At 32.1% G+C, this 20195-nt stretch overlaps 1 protein-coding gene across 1 annotated transcript; it reads right to left on the bottom strand.

Moving 5' to 3' along the window:
• Positions 1-5069: 5069 nt before the first annotated feature.
• LOC141679906 (uncharacterized) lies at positions 5070-6471 on the bottom strand. Its single transcript, XM_074486269.1, has 2 exons — positions 5939-6471; positions 5070-5178 (listed from the first exon to the last, which is right to left on the bottom strand). The coding sequence occupies exons 1-2, from the start codon at positions 6469-6471 to the stop codon at positions 5070-5072; spliced, it is 642 nt and encodes a 213-aa protein (XP_074342370.1).
• Between the last annotated feature and the right edge of the window lie 13724 nt (positions 6472-20195).

A 20195-nucleotide genomic window follows, 5' to 3' on the forward strand; every position in this document is an offset into this window, starting at 1 on the left:
TATGCTGAAAACATTATGTCTGGGGACCGGGTTAAAAAGGCATGAATTCAGATGCTCAAGGATGACTTTGAGTCCTTGACTATGAAGGACACAGAACTGATAGATGATTTCTACATGAGGTTAAATGGCCTAGTTATTAATATCAATACCTTCTGTGAGATAATAAAAGACGATTATGTGTTGAAGAAACATTTATGAGCTATCCCTTCAAAGTTTCTACAAATTGCATCGGCGATTGAACAATTTGGTGACATAGAAAAAATGAATGTGGATTAGACAATTGGGTCTTTAAAGGCTCATGAAGAGAGGTTACGGGGACAAACTGAGGCTAGTGGCGGAAAACTCCTGTTAACTGAAGATGAGTGGTTGAAACAGGAGAACAATGAGGGTCAGCTATTACTCACTAAGGAGGAATGGGCAATGAGATCCAAGAAAATGGGATAGACGTGTCTCAAGGTCAGAGAAATAGAGGAAGTGTCTTGTATAATCCAAGGCAAGGAGGACGTGGAGGACGAGATAGAAATAAAGTACGAAGTTTTAACTGCAATATACTTGGTCACTATGCTGCGGAGTGCCGTAAATCACGACGTGATAAGGAACAAGGACCAGAAGCAAACATAACATAAACTCATGACGATGAGCATGCACTGCTTATGTTAGAATGTGAAAATAAGGAGAGACCTCAATTGCTGCTAAATGAGGGAGATGTAGTACCAAAACTGAATTGGAGTAAGAAGGTCGAATCAAATGGTTGGTATTAGGATAATAGAGCTAGCAACCATATGATAGGCCAACACTCAAAATTTCTGAAATTGGATGAAAACATGACGGGGCAAGTCAGGTTTGGCGACAGATCGACAATGGACATCAAAGGGAAAGGGTCAATAATGTTCAAATGTAAGAATGGGGAGGAGCTAGTCTTTCGAGAGGTATATTACATCCCCACTCTCTGTAATAATATCATAAGTATTGGGCAATTGTCAGAGAATGGATAATAAAATTGTATTAAAGGGTGACCACCTATGGGTTTATGATGCGCAACAAAGGCTACTCATGAAAATCAGGAGATCTGCAAATAGGCTATATAAGATTATTCTTAAACAGGAAAATCAAAGTGTTTAATGACAAAAATGAAGAAATAACATGGTTATTGCATGCACATCTTGGGCATATAAACTTTCAAGCGATGAGGCTGATGTCTGCAAATAAGATGGCATATGGTTTTCCACAGATAGTCTGAATTACCCAATGCTAACAAGAAGTAATTACACAGTATGGTCGTTAAATATGATAGTTTTTATGCAAGCTCATGGGGTGGGGAGTGCAGTGGAGCCTAAAGGTGCTAAGGCCACGATAGAGGAGAAGACAGATAAAACGACACTAGTTGCAATTTATCAGAGTATTCTAGAGGACATGTTACTCACAATTGCAGACATGCAAATGGCCAAAGAAGCATGGAATACGCTGAAAACATTATGTCTGGGAGCAGACCGGGTTCAAATGGCATGAATTCAGACGCTCAAGGATGACTTTGAGTCCTTGACTATGAAGGACACGGAACTGATAGATGATTTCTGTTTGAGGTTAAATGGCCTAGTTACTAATATCCATACCTTGGGTGAGATAGTAAAAGAAGATTATGTGGTGAAGAAACATTTATGAGCTGTCCGTTCAAAGTTTCTACAAATTACATCGGCGATTAAACAATTTGGTGACATAGAAAAATGACTATGGAGGAGACATTGGGTCTTTAAAGGCTCATGAAGAGAGGTTACGGGGACACACTATTTTATATTTATACGTCATAAAATTTACATATTAAATATACATATTTTCAATTAAATCAATTAACAATTGGTATGAACTCTTACATCAAACAAAGAGATATATATCATAAATTATTAATCCATATTGCTCTAAATTTGACATTCAAATAGGCCAATTATTATCATTTATCATTTAAATTTAGTATTTTATCCTCAACCGTATGACCAAAAAATTATAAATTATAAATTAATATTTAAACACCAAAGATAAAAGAAAAGAAAATATTATATATACTTATTTTGCTTATTATATTTTTCAAAGTTATTATTTCCTAATTTTTATACACTTAACAGACCAGTACACAAAATAATAGTTTTGTGAGGCCCAAACCCCACCCTTTAAGGTAATCAGGGTACCATTGTGGGCACACCTATATTAAAATAATAAGTTCACTAAAGGCCACTCCACATATGTAAATGGAGCCTCCACAGTTAATGTTTCTTACATAGATAGTACAAATACTACTATAAGTGGAAGATAAGATACAAGTAGTTTTAGTACATTATTACACATGATGATAATATAAAAAATGTATTATCTATTCTTCTTCTTTTTTCAAATTTTTTACCCAATTTTTTGATAACCTAAAATTATTATACATTTATAAAGATATATTTTTCCTAACAATTTCAACCTATATTATCTCTCTATCTATATAAGACAATATTTTTTAGTTTTTTTTAGGAAAAAATAATTCATTCGCATCATTTCATATTTTTGTTTTTATTAATATATTTGTAAATGTTATTAGGATAGATGGTAAGAATACTACATAGGCTATTATGACTGAAGGAACTTGACTCGTAATATTGTTCAAAAGCAATATTATAATATTGTTCAAAAGCAATATTATAGCTCAATATTATTATAATACTAATATCACCACACATATATGTACATTATTTTGTCTCTTACAATTTAACTTTAATTACAATTTAACTTTATGTACCTGAATGTTATCCAAGATATTAAATTTGGTGATACTTTAAAACTACTATAAGATTTCAAATATGCACACATTATATTGTCATGGAATAGTACTTTCACATAACTAATAGTAAACCCCATAATGATACGGCTAATAAATAAAAAAATATAATTACAATTAAATATTTGAGCAACACCATTTAACATATTGGTTTAAATATATATTTTCCAACCACACATTTATGCTAATTTTATATATAACATAAAATTCAATAATTGTTTTAACAATTTTATAGGAAAAACTTTAAACAAACTAAACATGATATTATTTTGGTGCCAATATATATATATATATATATATTTATATTTATATATTTATTTATTTATATATATAGGTTGAAAAACCAAAATAACCATTTTTAAATAACAATCATCGAAAATACCAGGTTTAAGTTATCCAAAATAACACCAGATACTCATGTGAGTATCGTGTTGATTTATATACTAAATGGAGTAACATATGAGATAGTCTTTTGTCAGTAGAGTATCATCTAAAATTTTAAAATTTTACTTTTATTTTTTTAAAAAAATATTTTTTTAAAAAAATTAAAAGTGATACTAAGCTGGGAAAGGAGTACGAGCACTGATACTCCACTAACAAAAGATTTGCCATGATACTCTACTGACAATGGAGTATTATTCTGATGCTCCATGGCGTATCATCATACTACAGTGGAGTATCTAGTGACTATTTTGGGCACCTATATTTTCGGCAAAAGGACGTGAAAACCCGGTATTTTCATCATTTTTTCATATATATATATATATATATATATAAAATTCTACTGATACCGCATTAAACTGGAGACGTGGATACCATTCATCTTTATTGTTTATTATTGATGGTATGGTTACTTTCACTTGTATACATTTTTTTGTTTTGTTTTCTAAAGAGAGTGGACCAATAAACCCCCCTTTCTATAATCTTAATATAACCTAACTTTTTCATCTTATCATTTATTTAGTTTCATTTTTTTCACTTATAACAAAAATCAAATAGCTAAACTTTTATACAAGATAAATAAGTAGGGTTATTTATATATTATAATTTATTCAAAAGTTTTTATTTTTAATGTTATTGTTAATAAAATTTGATTTGTTTTATTTTTAATTAGAAGAGAATTTGAATAATATGTGAAAGAGTTGAATACTATTTTCTTTTACGTTTTTACTATATTATTTACCATCCAGGCAATTAATAATCAAAATTATATAAAATAATTTTTATTTTTTTAATAATAAATTTATTTAGGTGTAATAAAAGTATTAATCACTTTTTCCTTTTTTATATTCAATTTTGATAAATATATCAAAAATAAAAAATTCAATTTATGGGTAAAACTTTTTTATCATGTACCCTACATCAAACATATTACTGAATTGCAAAATAATTTATTATTAGTTCATGTTTTGTAGTTCATATAGATGATACCAATACATATGCAAGATATTGCATTTTATTTACGAGATAATTCATGTAGGTTTTTGTGATAAAAATTTTGTATTTATGAATTTATTAAATAATTTTTTTGCCACACTCTATTCTATGACATACTTAATAATATATAATTTAATTATGGTATACTATATGTCTATATGTTGTTCTTATAAATATAAATTTTATGGTTAGCATGTTAGTTATATTTAAAATTTATTTAAAAGTACGGCACTTCAAAATTCAAAATTTAATGTCGCGTACTTTGTGTCAATTTGGAGGGCACATCATTTTTAATCTAATGGTGGTTAGTAGGTCTCCACTACTCCAATTATTAGGGGTCTCCACAAGAACTCATATATATATATATATATATATATATATATATATATATATATATACGGGAATGATGAAATACAAAATAAATTAAAATAGAAACTTAAAACTAATCTAAGTCATTAGATCTACCTAATCTAATGGTCCTCTAATCACACCACCTAACTACCCTGCACCCTCCCACACCGGATTTCCGCTTTTCCCCTCCTTTTTTAATTTGATATTTCGCGTCAAACCGTATTTTTTTTAAAAAATCTGATTTTACTGTATTTTTCTAAATCTCTCAACGATGGATTTGCATAACATATGTGTTATATTTCGAATTAATTTTAAAAAGAAAATTAATTGATTTCTAGTTTTCATTATGAATAGTTGAGTGGACTTCTCCAGGTAATAAAAAGTGGTTGCACCAAAAAGCCTCAATAGCACAAATCACAGACTTGATGAGTAGAGCTCTCCGAGCCAAAGACAGTAACAAATTAGTCTAAGCATTAAGTCTGTTCATGATTTTGGTGACAAGGGGCATGCAGTCATTCACACGAAGCCTCGAAGTGATCAATGGAACACCAAGGAACCTAACTGGCAAAGTACCTCTGAGAATCAATAGGGAATCAAACTACTCAATAAAATTAGGATCACAATTGCTTAAAAAGATGTTGCTTTTATGGATGCTAGGAGATAGACCACTCCAAGAGGAAAATTTAGCAATCGAATCCATAATATGCATAACCGAATTACGGGATCCATGAGAGAAAAAGAGAACGTCATCAGCAAAAAATAGGTGCGTCAGGCCCATTTCTTTACAATGCCAATGATATTTGAAATCCTGAGGGACTTTGTTGAGGATGCTGGACAATATTTGCATACACATGACAAAGATATAAGGGGACATTGGATCCCCTTGGCGAATGCCCTTAGACCCTGGAAAATACCCGTGAATAACACAATTTAGCTTTACAAAAAGCGAGTAGTGCAAAGACAAGCTTTGATCCACTTGATAACAATGTCTGGGAAATGAATCCTAGACAAAATAGCCATAATAAATCCCAGTTTAAAGAATCGAATGCCTTATGAAGGTCAATCTTGAGTGCACACTTAGAGGAGCCTGAGTCCCTATCATAGCCACGGAATAATTCTTGAGCAAGCAATATGTTGTCAGATATAGACCTCCCCGGAATAGATGCAGATTGAGCAATATCAATGATAGAAGGCATGATTAATTTGAGCCTTGTTGCTATGATTTTGGATATGCATTTTTATACATAATAATGCAAAGGGAGATAGGGCGAAAATCACTCATAATAGTGGGCGAATCTACTTTAGGAATAAGGGAGATGAATGTTGAGTTTATACCTGAGGGAAAACCCAGTCTCAAAAAAATTCTTTACTGAAGGACAAAAATCAGGCCTTGTGGTGCTCCAGGTAGCCAAAAAAAATTCGACATTAAAGCCATCAGGCCCGGGAGCCTTATTTTTCTTCAATTTCTTCAAGGTATCAAGAATAATAGCATATGTGACTTGAGCACAAAGCAAAGTAGCCTGGGCCTCAGTAAGGACCTTGCAATCCACAGGCTCCAAATCAATACAAGAGTGAATAATCTCAGGCGCCAACAGGTTTTTGAAGTAATTGACTGCTAAGTTAGCACACGACAACTGGCCATGCACCATGGTTCCCGAATCCTGAAGAGCTAGCACCTTGTTATGATTCCAGTTTGCTTTACATTGTTTATGGAAAAAAGAGTTATTTCCATCTCCAAGCCCCATCCACTTCACTCTATATTTTTGAAGAAATAAATATTCGTCCTCGACAAGAGCCATATTGAGCTTGATAATGAGGTCTTTTTCCAATGTAAGAAGGGTGGAATCTCCATTATTGATCATACGCATTTGGATATCCTCTAGATTAGCTCTTGCTGTCAGGACATTAGAAAATGATTATAGCAAGGGCCAGAGTATTGTAAAGACCAGGCTTTTTTAATAACATCATGAAACCCAGGAATATCGACCATGAAGTTGAAGAACTGAAAATGGTTGTTGAGCTTTTGAAGTTGCATTGGCTCTTCAAAAAAGATAGAATTGTGGTCCATGATTCCACGAGGTTTGACAAAAATATTTTCCTCGATGAAAGAATTGAACCAGTGACCATTAGCTATCATTCTATCTAAGTGTTTTAGCACAGGGTTATTTTGACGCTTGTTGGTCCAAGTAAATATATCCCCCACTGTACGCACATTATCAAGGCCACAGTTAGCAAGGCAATCTTTGAATGCTTGCATTGCTGGCGTCCAATGTTCCCTGCCATCAGAAATTTCACCAAGACTAGTAACATAATTGAAATCAGCGAGGAGGCACAAAGGTGATGTAGTAGTACTCAAAGATAAGCAATAATCCCACAGAGGAACTCGTTCTATTGCATTATTGAAAGTATACACAAACGATACTAAAAAGGAGATGTTCTTTTCTAGAAAAATAGCATTACAAGTAATAACATGGCTAGAGATCGAGTGAATAGAAATATCCTACACACTGGGATTCCAACCAACCCATACACGACCATTGTAATGGTGATTATAGTTAAATAACCATTTCCAGTCCCTATAAATTTTCTTCGAAATACCCAGAGCATTACCACTCTTGACTTTAGTTTCTAAAACTCCAATGAGGTTAACTTTATTAGATAGAATAAAATTTTGCAAATCTTTTTTATGAGAGGCTTTGTTGATGCCCCTTACGTTCTAAGCTGCAAAATTCATTTCAAACGTCTGAGGCTACGGGGCTGAACAGCCAGTGCAGGACTCTTTTTATGTGCTGAACTTTTCCTGTTTACCACCTTTGTAAACCCATCTTCATCGATTAAATCAGACTTTGGAGCTTTGAGTTCAATGATAATGTGTGCTTTTGGTGCAACAACTACTGCAAGTGTAGGTGTTGTGGATACTGCAGGTGATGCGAGTGCTGCAAGTATAGTTATCACTAGGAGGCTACGACCTCTTCTTCTTTTTTGACCTGGTGATTTTGCTGTAATATTATCAACAATTGTGCCCTCATTATTGGTAGTGGATTCTAATACAAGAGTTCCCACGGTTTGTTCCTCCAACTGAGTCAAAGCATTTACCAAATCATTGGTGTCAATTTCTTTGCCAGATTCCCTGTCAAATTTTTCTAAGTTGTCAACATTATCTGTGTTGCCTTCCTATTGTTGAACATCCTCAAGAGTCTGATCACCATCCAATACCAGATCACAGCCCAAGAATTCACCAAAAACCACAGGGTTAATATCTTTATTGTTTATATTAGTAGTAGCACTAGGGCCATCATGTTGTACTTGGGCTAATTCATTGGAAGGCTGATTTTTCTTTTCCAATTTTGAAGCACTCTAAGTGGCTCCCCCAGGTCTTGGTCTAGGATTCGGTTTGACAACATTAGGGTTATGAGCACACCTCGAGAAGGAGTGCCCAAATGTTTTACAGTGGTTGCAAGAGTAAGGTAACTGTGGGTAACCTATGTTAACCTTGACTAATTCCTCCTCATCAAACTCATCTTGAACTGGCACCCAAACAAAGTCCGTCCTTGGGCTAGAATATGAAAACATCACCTGAACAGATGCATACTTAGTGGGCTCAAATCTTGCAGATGTTTCATCAAATTTCAATGGCAAACCCACTACCTTTGCAATGTGAGTAAGACCATCCCGAGACCAATATGAATGTGGAACATCTTCCAGTTTTAACCAACAAGGAATTGATTCTATGAAATTTTTCTTAAATTTGTTAGCTTCTATCCAAGGTATAAAGTAGAGAGTTCGATCCCCATAACAACCGAATTTAGGTTAAGAACATTCTGCTTCTCCTTCTCAGAATTGAATTTGAAAGTGAAATAGCCCTTGGAGCTATAAAACACTCCGCTCAAGCCATGATTTTTCCGATACTTAAAAGCTTGCTCACGCACAAAACGAAAATCGAAACTTCCCCCAATGAAATGCCCTATGATACTTGTACTCCAATTTTTACGAGAATTGGCAAGAAAATCCTTAGGTGGTCTAACTGTTGTTGAACTATCCTCATTAAAAGTAATTTTTGCAGCATCATTAGGTGTGGGTTCCTTAGAAGGAATGCTCTTAGTTACAATAGAACTCTAGGTATCCTTATTTTCAATATTAGCATCATTATTTGGTAAAGGTTTCGTGTGTGCACTAGACTCAAACACAGTCTCCTTTAAAATATAAACTATAAGTATACCATTTTGCACAGAGACACTATCATGTAAATCTTCCAAGGTAGGGGGGTTAGTAGGAATTGTACCTGGATTCTTAGTTGTCACAGAGGCTGAAGATTTAGTAGAACCCTTTGGGGAGTTATCCTTGCTAGGGCCAGAGTCATTCCTGGTAGAACCACCATCCAAGATTAATCTAGTTTCTTCATAAATTCTTTGGGCCGTAGTAGGTGACCACTCACTATTCCAAGCAGCTTCTACCAAGAATACTTGATGATCAATTGCTGGAAGAGCTAACAAAGGGGGAGCCACGTAGTTGCGTCCAATGAAATTAGAAAATATTAGAAAATTCCTCCGAGTTCATGCTACCCAGGTTTTCAGAATCCGGGACCCCATGGAGAATCAAAAAGATATGAAATATGGGTGTTGAAATGTAGGTAATGAGGAGGGGAAGCAGAAAGTACAGAGCGTGTATAGAGTGAGTGAATAAAGGGACCAAGATGAAGGTCCGAAGAAAATTCAGGTTCAAGAAAGAGAAGGAAGGAGTGCTCGATAATAGCATGCACTAGATATTAGATCTGTGTAATAGCTAGGCGGGAAATTCAAATTCTACAGAGAAGGAGGAGCTTCTCACTCTAGAAATATTCTCTTAACCTAAATGTTAAATAGTGTTGTTAATATAGTTAATTGTTAAATATTAGTAGATTTATTATATATATAAATATATATATACATGAGTTGGGTTCTTGTGGTGACGGGTAATAATTGGTACTTACCATTACCATTAGATTAAAAAGATGTGATGTCCAGGGGCATGTACATGAAGGGGCCAGGGACATTAAATTTTTAATTTTGAAATGTACTAATTTTAAATTAATTTTAAATATAACTAACATGCAAAACATAAAATTTATATTTATAAGAACAACAAATTGAATTTGTTATTTTTTATATATTTAACAAAATTGAATATAAAAAAGGAAAAAGTGATTCATAATTTTATTACACCAAAATAAACTTACTATTAAAAAAATAAAAATAATTTTAAATAATTTTGATTATTAATTGCCTAGTATTCAACCCTTTCACATATATTTCAAATTCTCTTCTAATTAAAATTAAACAAAATAAAATTTATTAACAATAACATTAAAAATAAAAACTTTTGAATAAATTTTAATATATAAATAACCCTACTTATTTATCTTTTATTAAATTTTAGCTATTTGATTTTTATTATAACTTTGCATATTACATTGTGATATAATTGTTATGCTCCTTTGAATATTACAAACAATTATAATTAACCTACACTAAAGATGAAAAAAAATGAAACCTAATAAATGATAAGATGTAAAAGTTATGCTATATTAATATTGTAGAAAGGGGCATTTATTGGTTGAGTCTCCTTAGAAAATAAAAGAGTTATTAGGCAAAAAAAACCCAATAAACTTGTTACTTTTTTACATATTAACCTTTTAAAGTTTTTATTGGACAAATAAACCAACTAACTTTGCTAAATTATGATATTTTAGTTCAAAATTTTAGTTCAAATTGAATAAACAAAACTAACTAAGGTAATTTCTAGTGCTAAACTGGATTAACCATGTCTAGCTTATGTGATAGTGTACAATTTTTTTAAGTATTATTAATTTAAGATAATAATTGAATTTTTTTTGTAATTTAACCTCTATAAGAAAAATGGATAAACAATAAAGATGAATGGTATCTAAGTCCCCAACTTAATGGTGTCTCCATAGAACTTAATTATATGTAAATATATATATATTCACACCAAAATAATATCGTGTTTAGTTTGCCTACATTTTTTTCTCTAAAATTGTTAAAACAATTATTGAATTTTATGTTATATATAAAATTAGCATAAGTGTGTCGTTCTAAAATATATATTTAAACCTATATGTTAAATGGTGTTGGTGAAATATTTAATTGTAAGTATTATTTTTATTAACGTATCTGATTTTAGGTTGTGTTCTTTACAAAAAGTGTTCTGGTGCACTAATGATCCCATAAGTAGTCATTACTGTAGTAAAATTGTTAAATATATTAGATTATGTGGTTTAATATAGTTATGTGAAAGTTATATGTCATGACAATATAATATGTGCATATTTGAAATCTTATAGTAGTTTTAATGCATTGCTGGCACCAAATTTAATATCTTAGATAACATTCTAGTACTTAAAAATAAATTGTAAGAGATAAAATATTGTAGTATATGTGTGGTGATATTAGTATTATTATATTGATTTGTTTTTTATCTAAAAGGCAATTATAATGAAAATATTGTGCTACAATATTGGTTTTGAACAATGTTATGAGTCAATGTTCCTTCTCTGATAGTAGCCTATGTAGTATTCTCTACCACCTATCCTAATAACAATTATAAATATATTAATAAAATCATAAAATGAAATGATGGGAATGAATTGATTTTTCCTAAAAAACTAAAAAATGTTATATAGATATAGAGATAATATAGGTTGAAATTGGTAGGAAAAATATATCTTTATAAATGTATAATAATTTTAGGTTATCAAAAAATTAGATAAAAAATTTAAAAAATAAAAAGAATAGATAATACAGTTTTTATATTATCATCAGGTGTAATAATGTACTAAGACTACTTGTATATAATTTTCTACTTATAGTAGTATTTGTACTATGTATGTAACAAACAATAAGTGTGGAGGCTCCATGTCCTTACATATGTAGAGTGGCCTCCAATGAACGTTATTAGTTTATATTATTATATTATGGTTTGTAATGTTAATATAGGTGTGCCAAAAATGGTACTGTGATTACCTCAATCAGCAAAGGGTGGGGTCAGGGTGTCACAAAACTATTATTTAAAAAATAGTTGTTTGTGTACTCATGTGTTAAGTGTATAAACATTAGGAAATAATAACTTTGAAAAATATAATAAGAAAAATAAGTATATAATTTATTCTTATCCTTTATCTTTGGTATTTAAATTTTAATTTAAAATTTATAATTTTTCGGTCATAGAGTTGAGAATAAAATAATAAATATAAATGATAAATGATAATAATTGGCCTATTTCAATGTCAAATTGATCTATATCTCTTTGTTTCATGTAAGAGTTCATACTAATTGTTTATTGATTTAATTAAAAATATTTATTAACAATAACATTGAAAATAAAAACTTTTGAATAAATTATAATATATAAATAACCCTACTTATTTATCTTTTATTAAATTTTATCTATTTGATTTTTATTATAACTTTGCATATAACATTGTGATATAATTGTTATGCTCCTTTCAATATTACAAACAATTTTAATTAACCTACACTTAAAGATGAAAAAAATGAAACCGAATAAATGATAAGATGAAAAAGTTATGCTATATTAAAATTGTAGAAAGTGGGTTTATTGGTGGAGTCTCCTTAGAAAAGAAAAGAGTTATTAAGCAAAAAAACCCAATAAACTTGTTACTTTTTTACATATTAACCTTTTAAACTTTTTATTGGCCAAATAAACCAAATAACTTTGCTAAATTCTGATATTTTAGTTCAAAATTTTAGTGCAAATTGAATAAACAAAACTAACTAAGGTTATTTCTAGTGCTAAAGTGGATTAACCATGTCTAGCTTATGTGATACAAGGCGGCGTACAAATTGTTTTTAAGTGTTATTAATTTAAAATAATAATTGAATCTTTTTTTGTAATGTAACCTCCATAAGTAAAATGGATAAACAATAAAGATGAATGGTATCTACTTCCCCAACTTAATGGTGTCTCCATAGAACTTAATTATATGTATATATATATATTCACACCAAAATAATATCATGTTTAGTTTCCCTAAATTTTTCCTCTAAAATTGTTAAAACAATTATTGAATTTTATGTTATATATAAAATTAGCATAAGTGTGTCATTGTAAAATATATATTTAAACCTATATGTTAAATGGTGTTGGCTAAATATTTAATTGTAAGTATTGTTTTTATTAGCGGTATCTGTTTTTAGGTTGTGTTCTTTACAAAAAGTGTAGTAATGATCCCATAAATAGTCATTACTGTAGTAAAATTGTTAAATATATTAGATTATGTAGTTTAATATAGTTATGTGAAAGTAATATGTCATGACAATATAATATGTGCATATTTGAAATCTTATAGTAGTTTTAACGCATTGCTGGCACCAAATTTAATAACTTGGATAACAATCAAGTACTTAAAGTTAAATTATAAGAGACAAAATATTATAGTATATGTGTGGTGATATAGTATTATGATATTAATTTGTTTTCTATCTAAAAGGCAATTATAATGATAATATTGAGCTATAATATTATTTTATAGATAGTTAGGTTGTACTCATTAAGAGTTTGATTAAATAATTTTTTCAAAAAGTGTTAAAACAATTGTTGATTTAATGTGATGTATTAAATAGGAACATTGTAAAGTATATTCTTAACCATAGATGTTAAGTGTTGGATTTAAAATATATAATTATTATAAGTACTTGTAGGTGTGTCCTTTACAAAGTTAGTATTTAAATTTATATAAATGTAGGTATGTTTATTAGAAAGTTTGTGAATAAATATTATGGTTATATGTATGTATATTAGATTAGATTAGATTAGGTGTTTATATAAATTTTGATATGTTATTCATTTAGGTTTTTACTTTCTAGGTGTTAGATAATATTAGGTTGAAATAAATTCAAATATTCATTAGAGTTCTATCTCCCAACACACACCTATGAAGTCATAATATGGCATCAAGATTATATATATATTAAATTAAACCAATGATTAGATTGAAAACTTACAAAAATGCAGTTGATTTCATTGTGGCATTGGATTTTGATCACCCACTTTAAATCATATCATTGAAATATCATGCCAAATTATTTAATAAGTACAATGACCAAAAAATATCTTCCCCACTATTTCTTGTGTTGCCTTCTAAGTTGATGAAAAGAGAATGTTCAAAGTTTCTTTAACTAATGAGATAAAATCACAAACTAGAAGGATGGAGGAAAAGATGAAGTTTTCACTAAAAATACATTCAACCTATATTATTTTCTATCCAAAGGTGGTTTATTTCAAAAAAGATTATGATGGAATGGATTTCAGTTTTAAACATATCAAACTGAACCATTTAACGAATAAATTTATGTGATAGGTGAAGTATGTGCCTATCTTCAGTATGAATTACTACATGGTTCCATGTTTCTGTGTATACTTTTTTTATTATCTACACGTTATCGTATCGGTAGATGATGTAGTTTTAGACAAGAAGTTCGTACAATAATAGTGGTGATACTTTTTTACTAGTTCTCATTCTTGTTGAGATTGAAATTGTCATTGAAGCCTCGTTTTCTCAATTACCAAAGATTTAATGATAAAGTATTGAAAATTATCAAAATCACTTTGTTATTATTAAAGTGAAGATTTCAGTTTTATTTGAAAAACCTGCAAATGTTTTGAGGCTTCCTAATGATGGTTTCAGGCTGATGTTCTTAACACACACAATATATATATATGGTATCAGAGCTACATTCAGTGAATGGCAAAAGAGAATACGATGGAGACAACTAAAATTAAGGAGAATGCAGTTGGTCTGAATTACCCGATTCTAACAAGAAGTAATTACACATCATGGTCGTTAAAGATGATAGTTTTTATGCAAGTTCATGGGGTGTGGAGTGCAGTGGAGCCTAAAGGTGCTAAGGCCACGATAGAGGAGACGACAGACAAAATGACACTAGCTGCAATTTATCAGATTACTCTAGAGGACATGTTACTCATAATTGCAGACACGCAAACGGCCAAAGAAGCATGATATATGCTGAAAACATTATGTCTGGGGACCGGGTTAAAAAGGCATGAATTCAGATGCTCAAGGATGACTTTGAGTCCTTGACTATGAAGGACACAGAACTGATAGATGATTTCTGCATGAGGTTAAATGGCCTAGTTACTAATATCAATACCTTCTGTGAGATAATAGAAGACGATTATGTGTTGAAGAAACATTTATGAGCTATCCCTTCAAAGTTTCTACAAATTGCATCGGCGATTGAACAATTTGGTGACATAGAAAAAATGAATGTGGATTAGACAATTGGGTCTTTAAAGGCTCATGAAGAGAGGTTACGGGGACAAACTGAGGCTAGTGGTGGAAAACTCCTGTTAACTGAAGATGAGTGGTTGAAACAGGAGAACAATGAGGGTCAGCTATTACTCACTAAGGAGGAATGGGCAATGAGATCCAAGAAAATGGGGATAGACGTGTCTCAAGGTCAGAGAAATAGAGGAAGTATCTTGTATAATCCAAGGCAAGGAGGACGTGGAGGAAGAGATAGAAATAAAGTACGAAGTTTTAACTGCAATATACTTGGTCACTATGCTGCGGAGTGCCGTAAATCACGACGTGATAAGGAACAAGGACCAGAAGCAAACCTAACATAAACTCATGACGACGAGCATGCACTGCTTATGTTAGAATGTGAAAATAAGGAGAGACCTCAATTGCTGCTAAATGAGGGAGATGTAGTACCAAAACTGAATTGGAGTGAAGGTAAGAAGGTCGAATCAAATGGTTGGTATTAGGATAATGGAGCTAGCAACCATATGATAGGCCAACACTCAAAATTTCTGAAATTGGATGAAAACATGACGGGGCAAGTCAGGTTTGGCGACAGATCGACAGTGGACATCAAAGGGAAAGGGTCAATAATGTTCAAATGTAAGAATGGGGAGGAGCTAGTCTTTCGAGAGGTATATTACATCCCCACTCTCTGTATTAATATCATAAGTATTGGGCAATTGTCAGAGAATGGATAATAAAATTGTATTAAAGGGTGACCACCTATGGGTTTATGATGCGCAACAAAGGCTACTCATGAAAATCAGGAGATCTGCAAATAGGCTCTATAAGATTATTCTTAAAACAGGAAAATCAAAGTGTTTAATGACAAAAATGAAGAAATAACATGGTTATTGCATGCACATCTTGGGCATATAAACTCTCAAGCGATGAGGCTGATGTCTGCAAATAAGATGGCATATGGTTTTCCACAGATAGTCGAACCTAAAGGAGTGTGTACTGGGTGTTTGCTGGCTAAACAAACAAGAAAATTATTTCCAAATCAGACAGATTTTCACGTGAAATATGCTTTGGAATTGATCCATGGGGACCTCTGTGGTCCTATAACACCTGCCACACCAGCCGAAAACACGTATTTTCTTCTCTTGGTATATGAATTTAGTCGAATCATGTGAATATTCATGTTGACCGACAAAGATGAAGCGTTGGATGCATTTATTAAATTTTGAGTTCAAGTTGAAAAGAACTCGAAAACAAAAATACAGGTCTTGATAACTGATCGGTGAGGGGAATTTTGTTCAAAAATATTAAATTCATACTGCAATAACTCGGGCATCTCTCGATATTACACTGCTCCGTACTCCCCACAGCAGAACGATAGATGCCATCAAAACTATGGGGTGAAGCTGCTCGACATGCTGTTTATATAATCAACCGATTGCCAACACGAGCTCTATCCGGAAAGACTCCTTACGAAGTGTGGACTGAAAAGAAACCAGACCTTGGGCATATACGGGTTTTTGGTTATGTGGAATATATGAAAATACCTAGTGCATACATCACAAAACTTGATAATCGCAGCAAAGCAGTGAATCACCTTGGAAAAGAACCATGAACTAAGGCGTATCGACTCTATGCCCCATATACTAACACTGTTCATATCAGTACGGATGTAATCTTTGAAGAGGTAAAAGGCTGGTCATGGGATGCTCAAAAGGAGGCACAAGATCAACGAGGACCATTTATTGTTCTCGGAACTCAGAGTACTGAAGAAAGAGACATAACAAATGGGGAGGATCCATCTACACAAAGAATTGACAGTATGGACAGCATGGATGGGTACCACACAGATTCTGTAATATCGAATGAGTTTCAGTCAAATACGATGTCACCAAGAGATACAAGTGATGAAACTGAGCCCCGAAAATTTTGCTCATTAAGCGCAGTGTATGATGAAACTGAGGAGACTGAACTTGCAGATGAATTGATGTTATTAGGTGTGGAAGAACCAACTAATTATAGAGAGGCACCAATAGAGAAAGCATGGAAGGAAGCTATGATAATGGAGATTGACGCTATCGAAAAAAATAATACCTGGAAACTTGTAGAATTACCAGTAGATTACAAAGCGATAGGATTAAAATGTGTATACAAGTTAAAGCGTGATTCCAGTGGTCAGGTAATCAAAAATAAAACTAGGTTGGTCGCGAACGGTTATGTCCAGAAGTAGGGGATCGATTTTGAAGAGGTATTCGCTCCGGTAATGCGTTTGGAGACAGTAAGATTGTTATTGGCGCTTGTAGTTAAAAATGGGTGAGAAGTCCATCACTTAGACGTTAAAACAACATTCCTTAATGGTGATTTACTGGAAACAGTGTATGTATGTCAACCAAAAGGGTTTTTCAAAGAGAATGAAGAGCACATGGTCTATAAATTAATCAAAGCGTTGTGTGGGCTACTTCAGGCCCCTCGGGCTTGGTATACAAAATTAAAAAAATTTCTGGAGTACATGGGTTTTGTTAAATGTCCTCTACTTCAGGCCCCTCGGGCTTGGTATACAAAATTAAAAAAATTTCTGGAGTACATGGGTTTTGTTAAATGTCCTAATGAGCATGCTGTTTACACCAAAAGGGAGGTAGCTGGTTCTCTGATTGTTGGTTTATACATCGATGACTTATTGATAACTTGAACGAGCATGTCAATGATCAATGACTTCAAGTGTCAAATGAATAAGTAGTTCGATATGAGTGACGTTGGAAAATTGACTTATTATCTTGGCATCAAGATTAATTAACAGAAGGGTTATACGGAGCTTAAACAGTCAGCATATGCAAGGAAATTGCTCGAGAGAGGTGGTATGGCAGGATGCAATCCAGTAAAGTATCCGATGGAGCCAAACATGTTGCTCTGCAAGGATGAGCAAGGGAAAGCTGTGGACCCTACTCAGTTTAAGTCCTTAGTGGGAGGACTGAGGTACCTCATAAACACCCGTCCTGGTCTCGCATTTTAAGTTGGTATTATCAGTAGATACATGGAGCATCCAACAGTGGTCCATCAGAGTGCAGTCAAGCGCATATTACGGTATGTAAAGGGAACTATTGACTATCGGTTGGTATATTCGCAATGTTCAGGAAACTACCTCATGTCTGGATATTTCGACAGTGATTTGGCAGGGAATATTGAGGATCGAAGGAGTACGGGAGGTATAGATTTTTACTTGAACGAGAGTTTAATCACCTGGGTATCGCAAAAACAATGGTGTGTGGTGTTAAGCTCGTGTAAAGCTGAATTTATGGCAGCCACAGCTACAGGATGCTAAGAAGTATGGCTCCGTAACTTGCATAGTCAGCTAACAGGTGGGAAACAAGGTCCTGTCATAATATATATTGACAACAAATCTGCTATTGATTTGGCAAAGAATCCAGTTTTTCATGGGTGTAGTAAGCATATTGACGTTCGTTATCATTTTATACGCGAACGTGTTGAATGGGGGGAGATTATTATCAAGCATATAAGGACTGAAGATCAAAAATCAGATGTTTTGACCAAGGCAATGGCTATTGTGAAGTTCGAAAGAATGTGCGCATTATTGGGTGTCAAGAAGTTACAGAAAGGAGTTTAGACCAAGGGGGAGCATGTTGGAATATAGTCTAAACTAAGTTAGAATAAATATATTGTTGTCAAGTTTTGTGGGTGTCAACACGTGTTATTTGCTTTTGAATGGCTCATGTTCAGTTTTAGAAATAGTAGGAGTGTTTTGAATAAGTGAAGTAGTGGTAGAGTCTTTGTAGGAGTAAGTTGCTATTTTTTAGCACCTAGTGTAGGTGGCTTATCTTCATATTCTTCCTTGTAACTCATTTCCTTTTATGTTCAGAAATATATCAGTAGGATTTTATTTTCCTTTCAATCTATTACTATTATTGGAGTACGTGTATTTTACTACAGTATCGTAATGTTTATTTTAATATAGGTGTGCCCACAATGGTAAGGTGATTACGTTAAGGCTGGGGTTTGGGCCTCACAAAACTATTATTTTGTGTACTGGTGTGTACATATGCTACAACACTTTTTGTAAAGAACACAACCTAAAAACAGATACGGCTAATAAATAAAAAAATATACTTACAATTAAATATTTGAGCAACACCATTTCACATATAGGTTTAAATATATATTTTCCAACCACACGTTTATGTTAATTTTATATATAACATAAAATTCAATAATTGTTTTAACAATTTTATAGGAAAAACTTTAAGCAAACTAAACATGATATTATTTTGGTACCAATATATATATATTTATATATATAGTTTGAAAAACCAAAATAACCATTTGTAAATAACAATGGCCGAAAATACGTAACAGAATTTTAAGATGTGCAAAATACCACCAGATACTCCAGTGACATTTGAGTATCCGGTTGATACTTCATTGACATAGGAGTATCACACACGAGTATCCACCCATATACTCCTTTGTTAGTGGAGTAACATATGAAATACTGTTTTCTCAGTGGAGTATCATCTAAAATTTTAAAATTTTACTTTTATTTTTTTAAAAAAATATTTTTAAAAAAAATTCAAAGTGATATAGAAAAGAGTATGTGGAGTGATACTCCACTAACAAAGGATCTGCCATAATACTCTACTGACAATGGAGTATTATCCTGATGCTCCATGGCTTATCATCTTGGAGTATTAGTGGAGTCTCTAGTAGGTATTTTGGGCACCTATTTCCAGAATGGGTATTTTGGGCAAAAGGACGTCGAAAAGGAGCTATTTTGATCATTTTTTTCATATATATATATACAATTCTACTAAGACGGCATTAAGAGGTGGATACAATTCATCTTTATTGTTTATTATTGATGGTATGGTTACTTTCACTTGTATACATTTTTTTTGTTTTCTTTTCTAAAGAGAGTGGACCAATAAATGCCCCTTTCTACAATCTTAATATAGCCTAACTTTTTCATCTTATCATTTATTCAGTTTCATTTTTCTAATCTTCAATGTAGGTGAATTAAAATTGTTTTTAATATTCAAAGCAGCATAAAAATTATATCACAATGTAATATGCACACTTATAACAAAAATCAAATAGCTAAACTTTAATACAAGATAAATGAGTTGGGTTATTTATATATTATAATTTATTCAAAAGTTTTTATTTTTAATATTATTGTTAATAAAATTTGGTTTGTTTAATTTTAATTAGAAGAGAATTTGAATTATATGTGAAAGGGTTGAATACTATTTTCTTTTACATTTTTACTATATTATTTAC

Source organism: Apium graveolens, chromosome 8 (assembly GCF_009905375.1).
Source record: "Apium graveolens cultivar Ventura chromosome 8, ASM990537v1, whole genome shotgun sequence".
Classification (NCBI taxonomy): Eukaryota; Viridiplantae; Streptophyta; class Magnoliopsida; order Apiales; family Apiaceae; genus Apium; species Apium graveolens.

Excerpts from the sequence above, each read along its gene's own strand:
- LOC141679906 (XM_074486269.1), bottom strand. The coding sequence starts at position 6,471 with ATGCGTATGATCAATAATGGAGATTCCACCCTTCTTACATTGGAAAAA. Across the intron at positions 5,179-5,938 it reads GAGACTGGGTTTTCCCTCAG|AGGTACTTTGCCAGTTAGGT; the intron begins GTATAAACTCAA and ends ATTGATTCTCAG.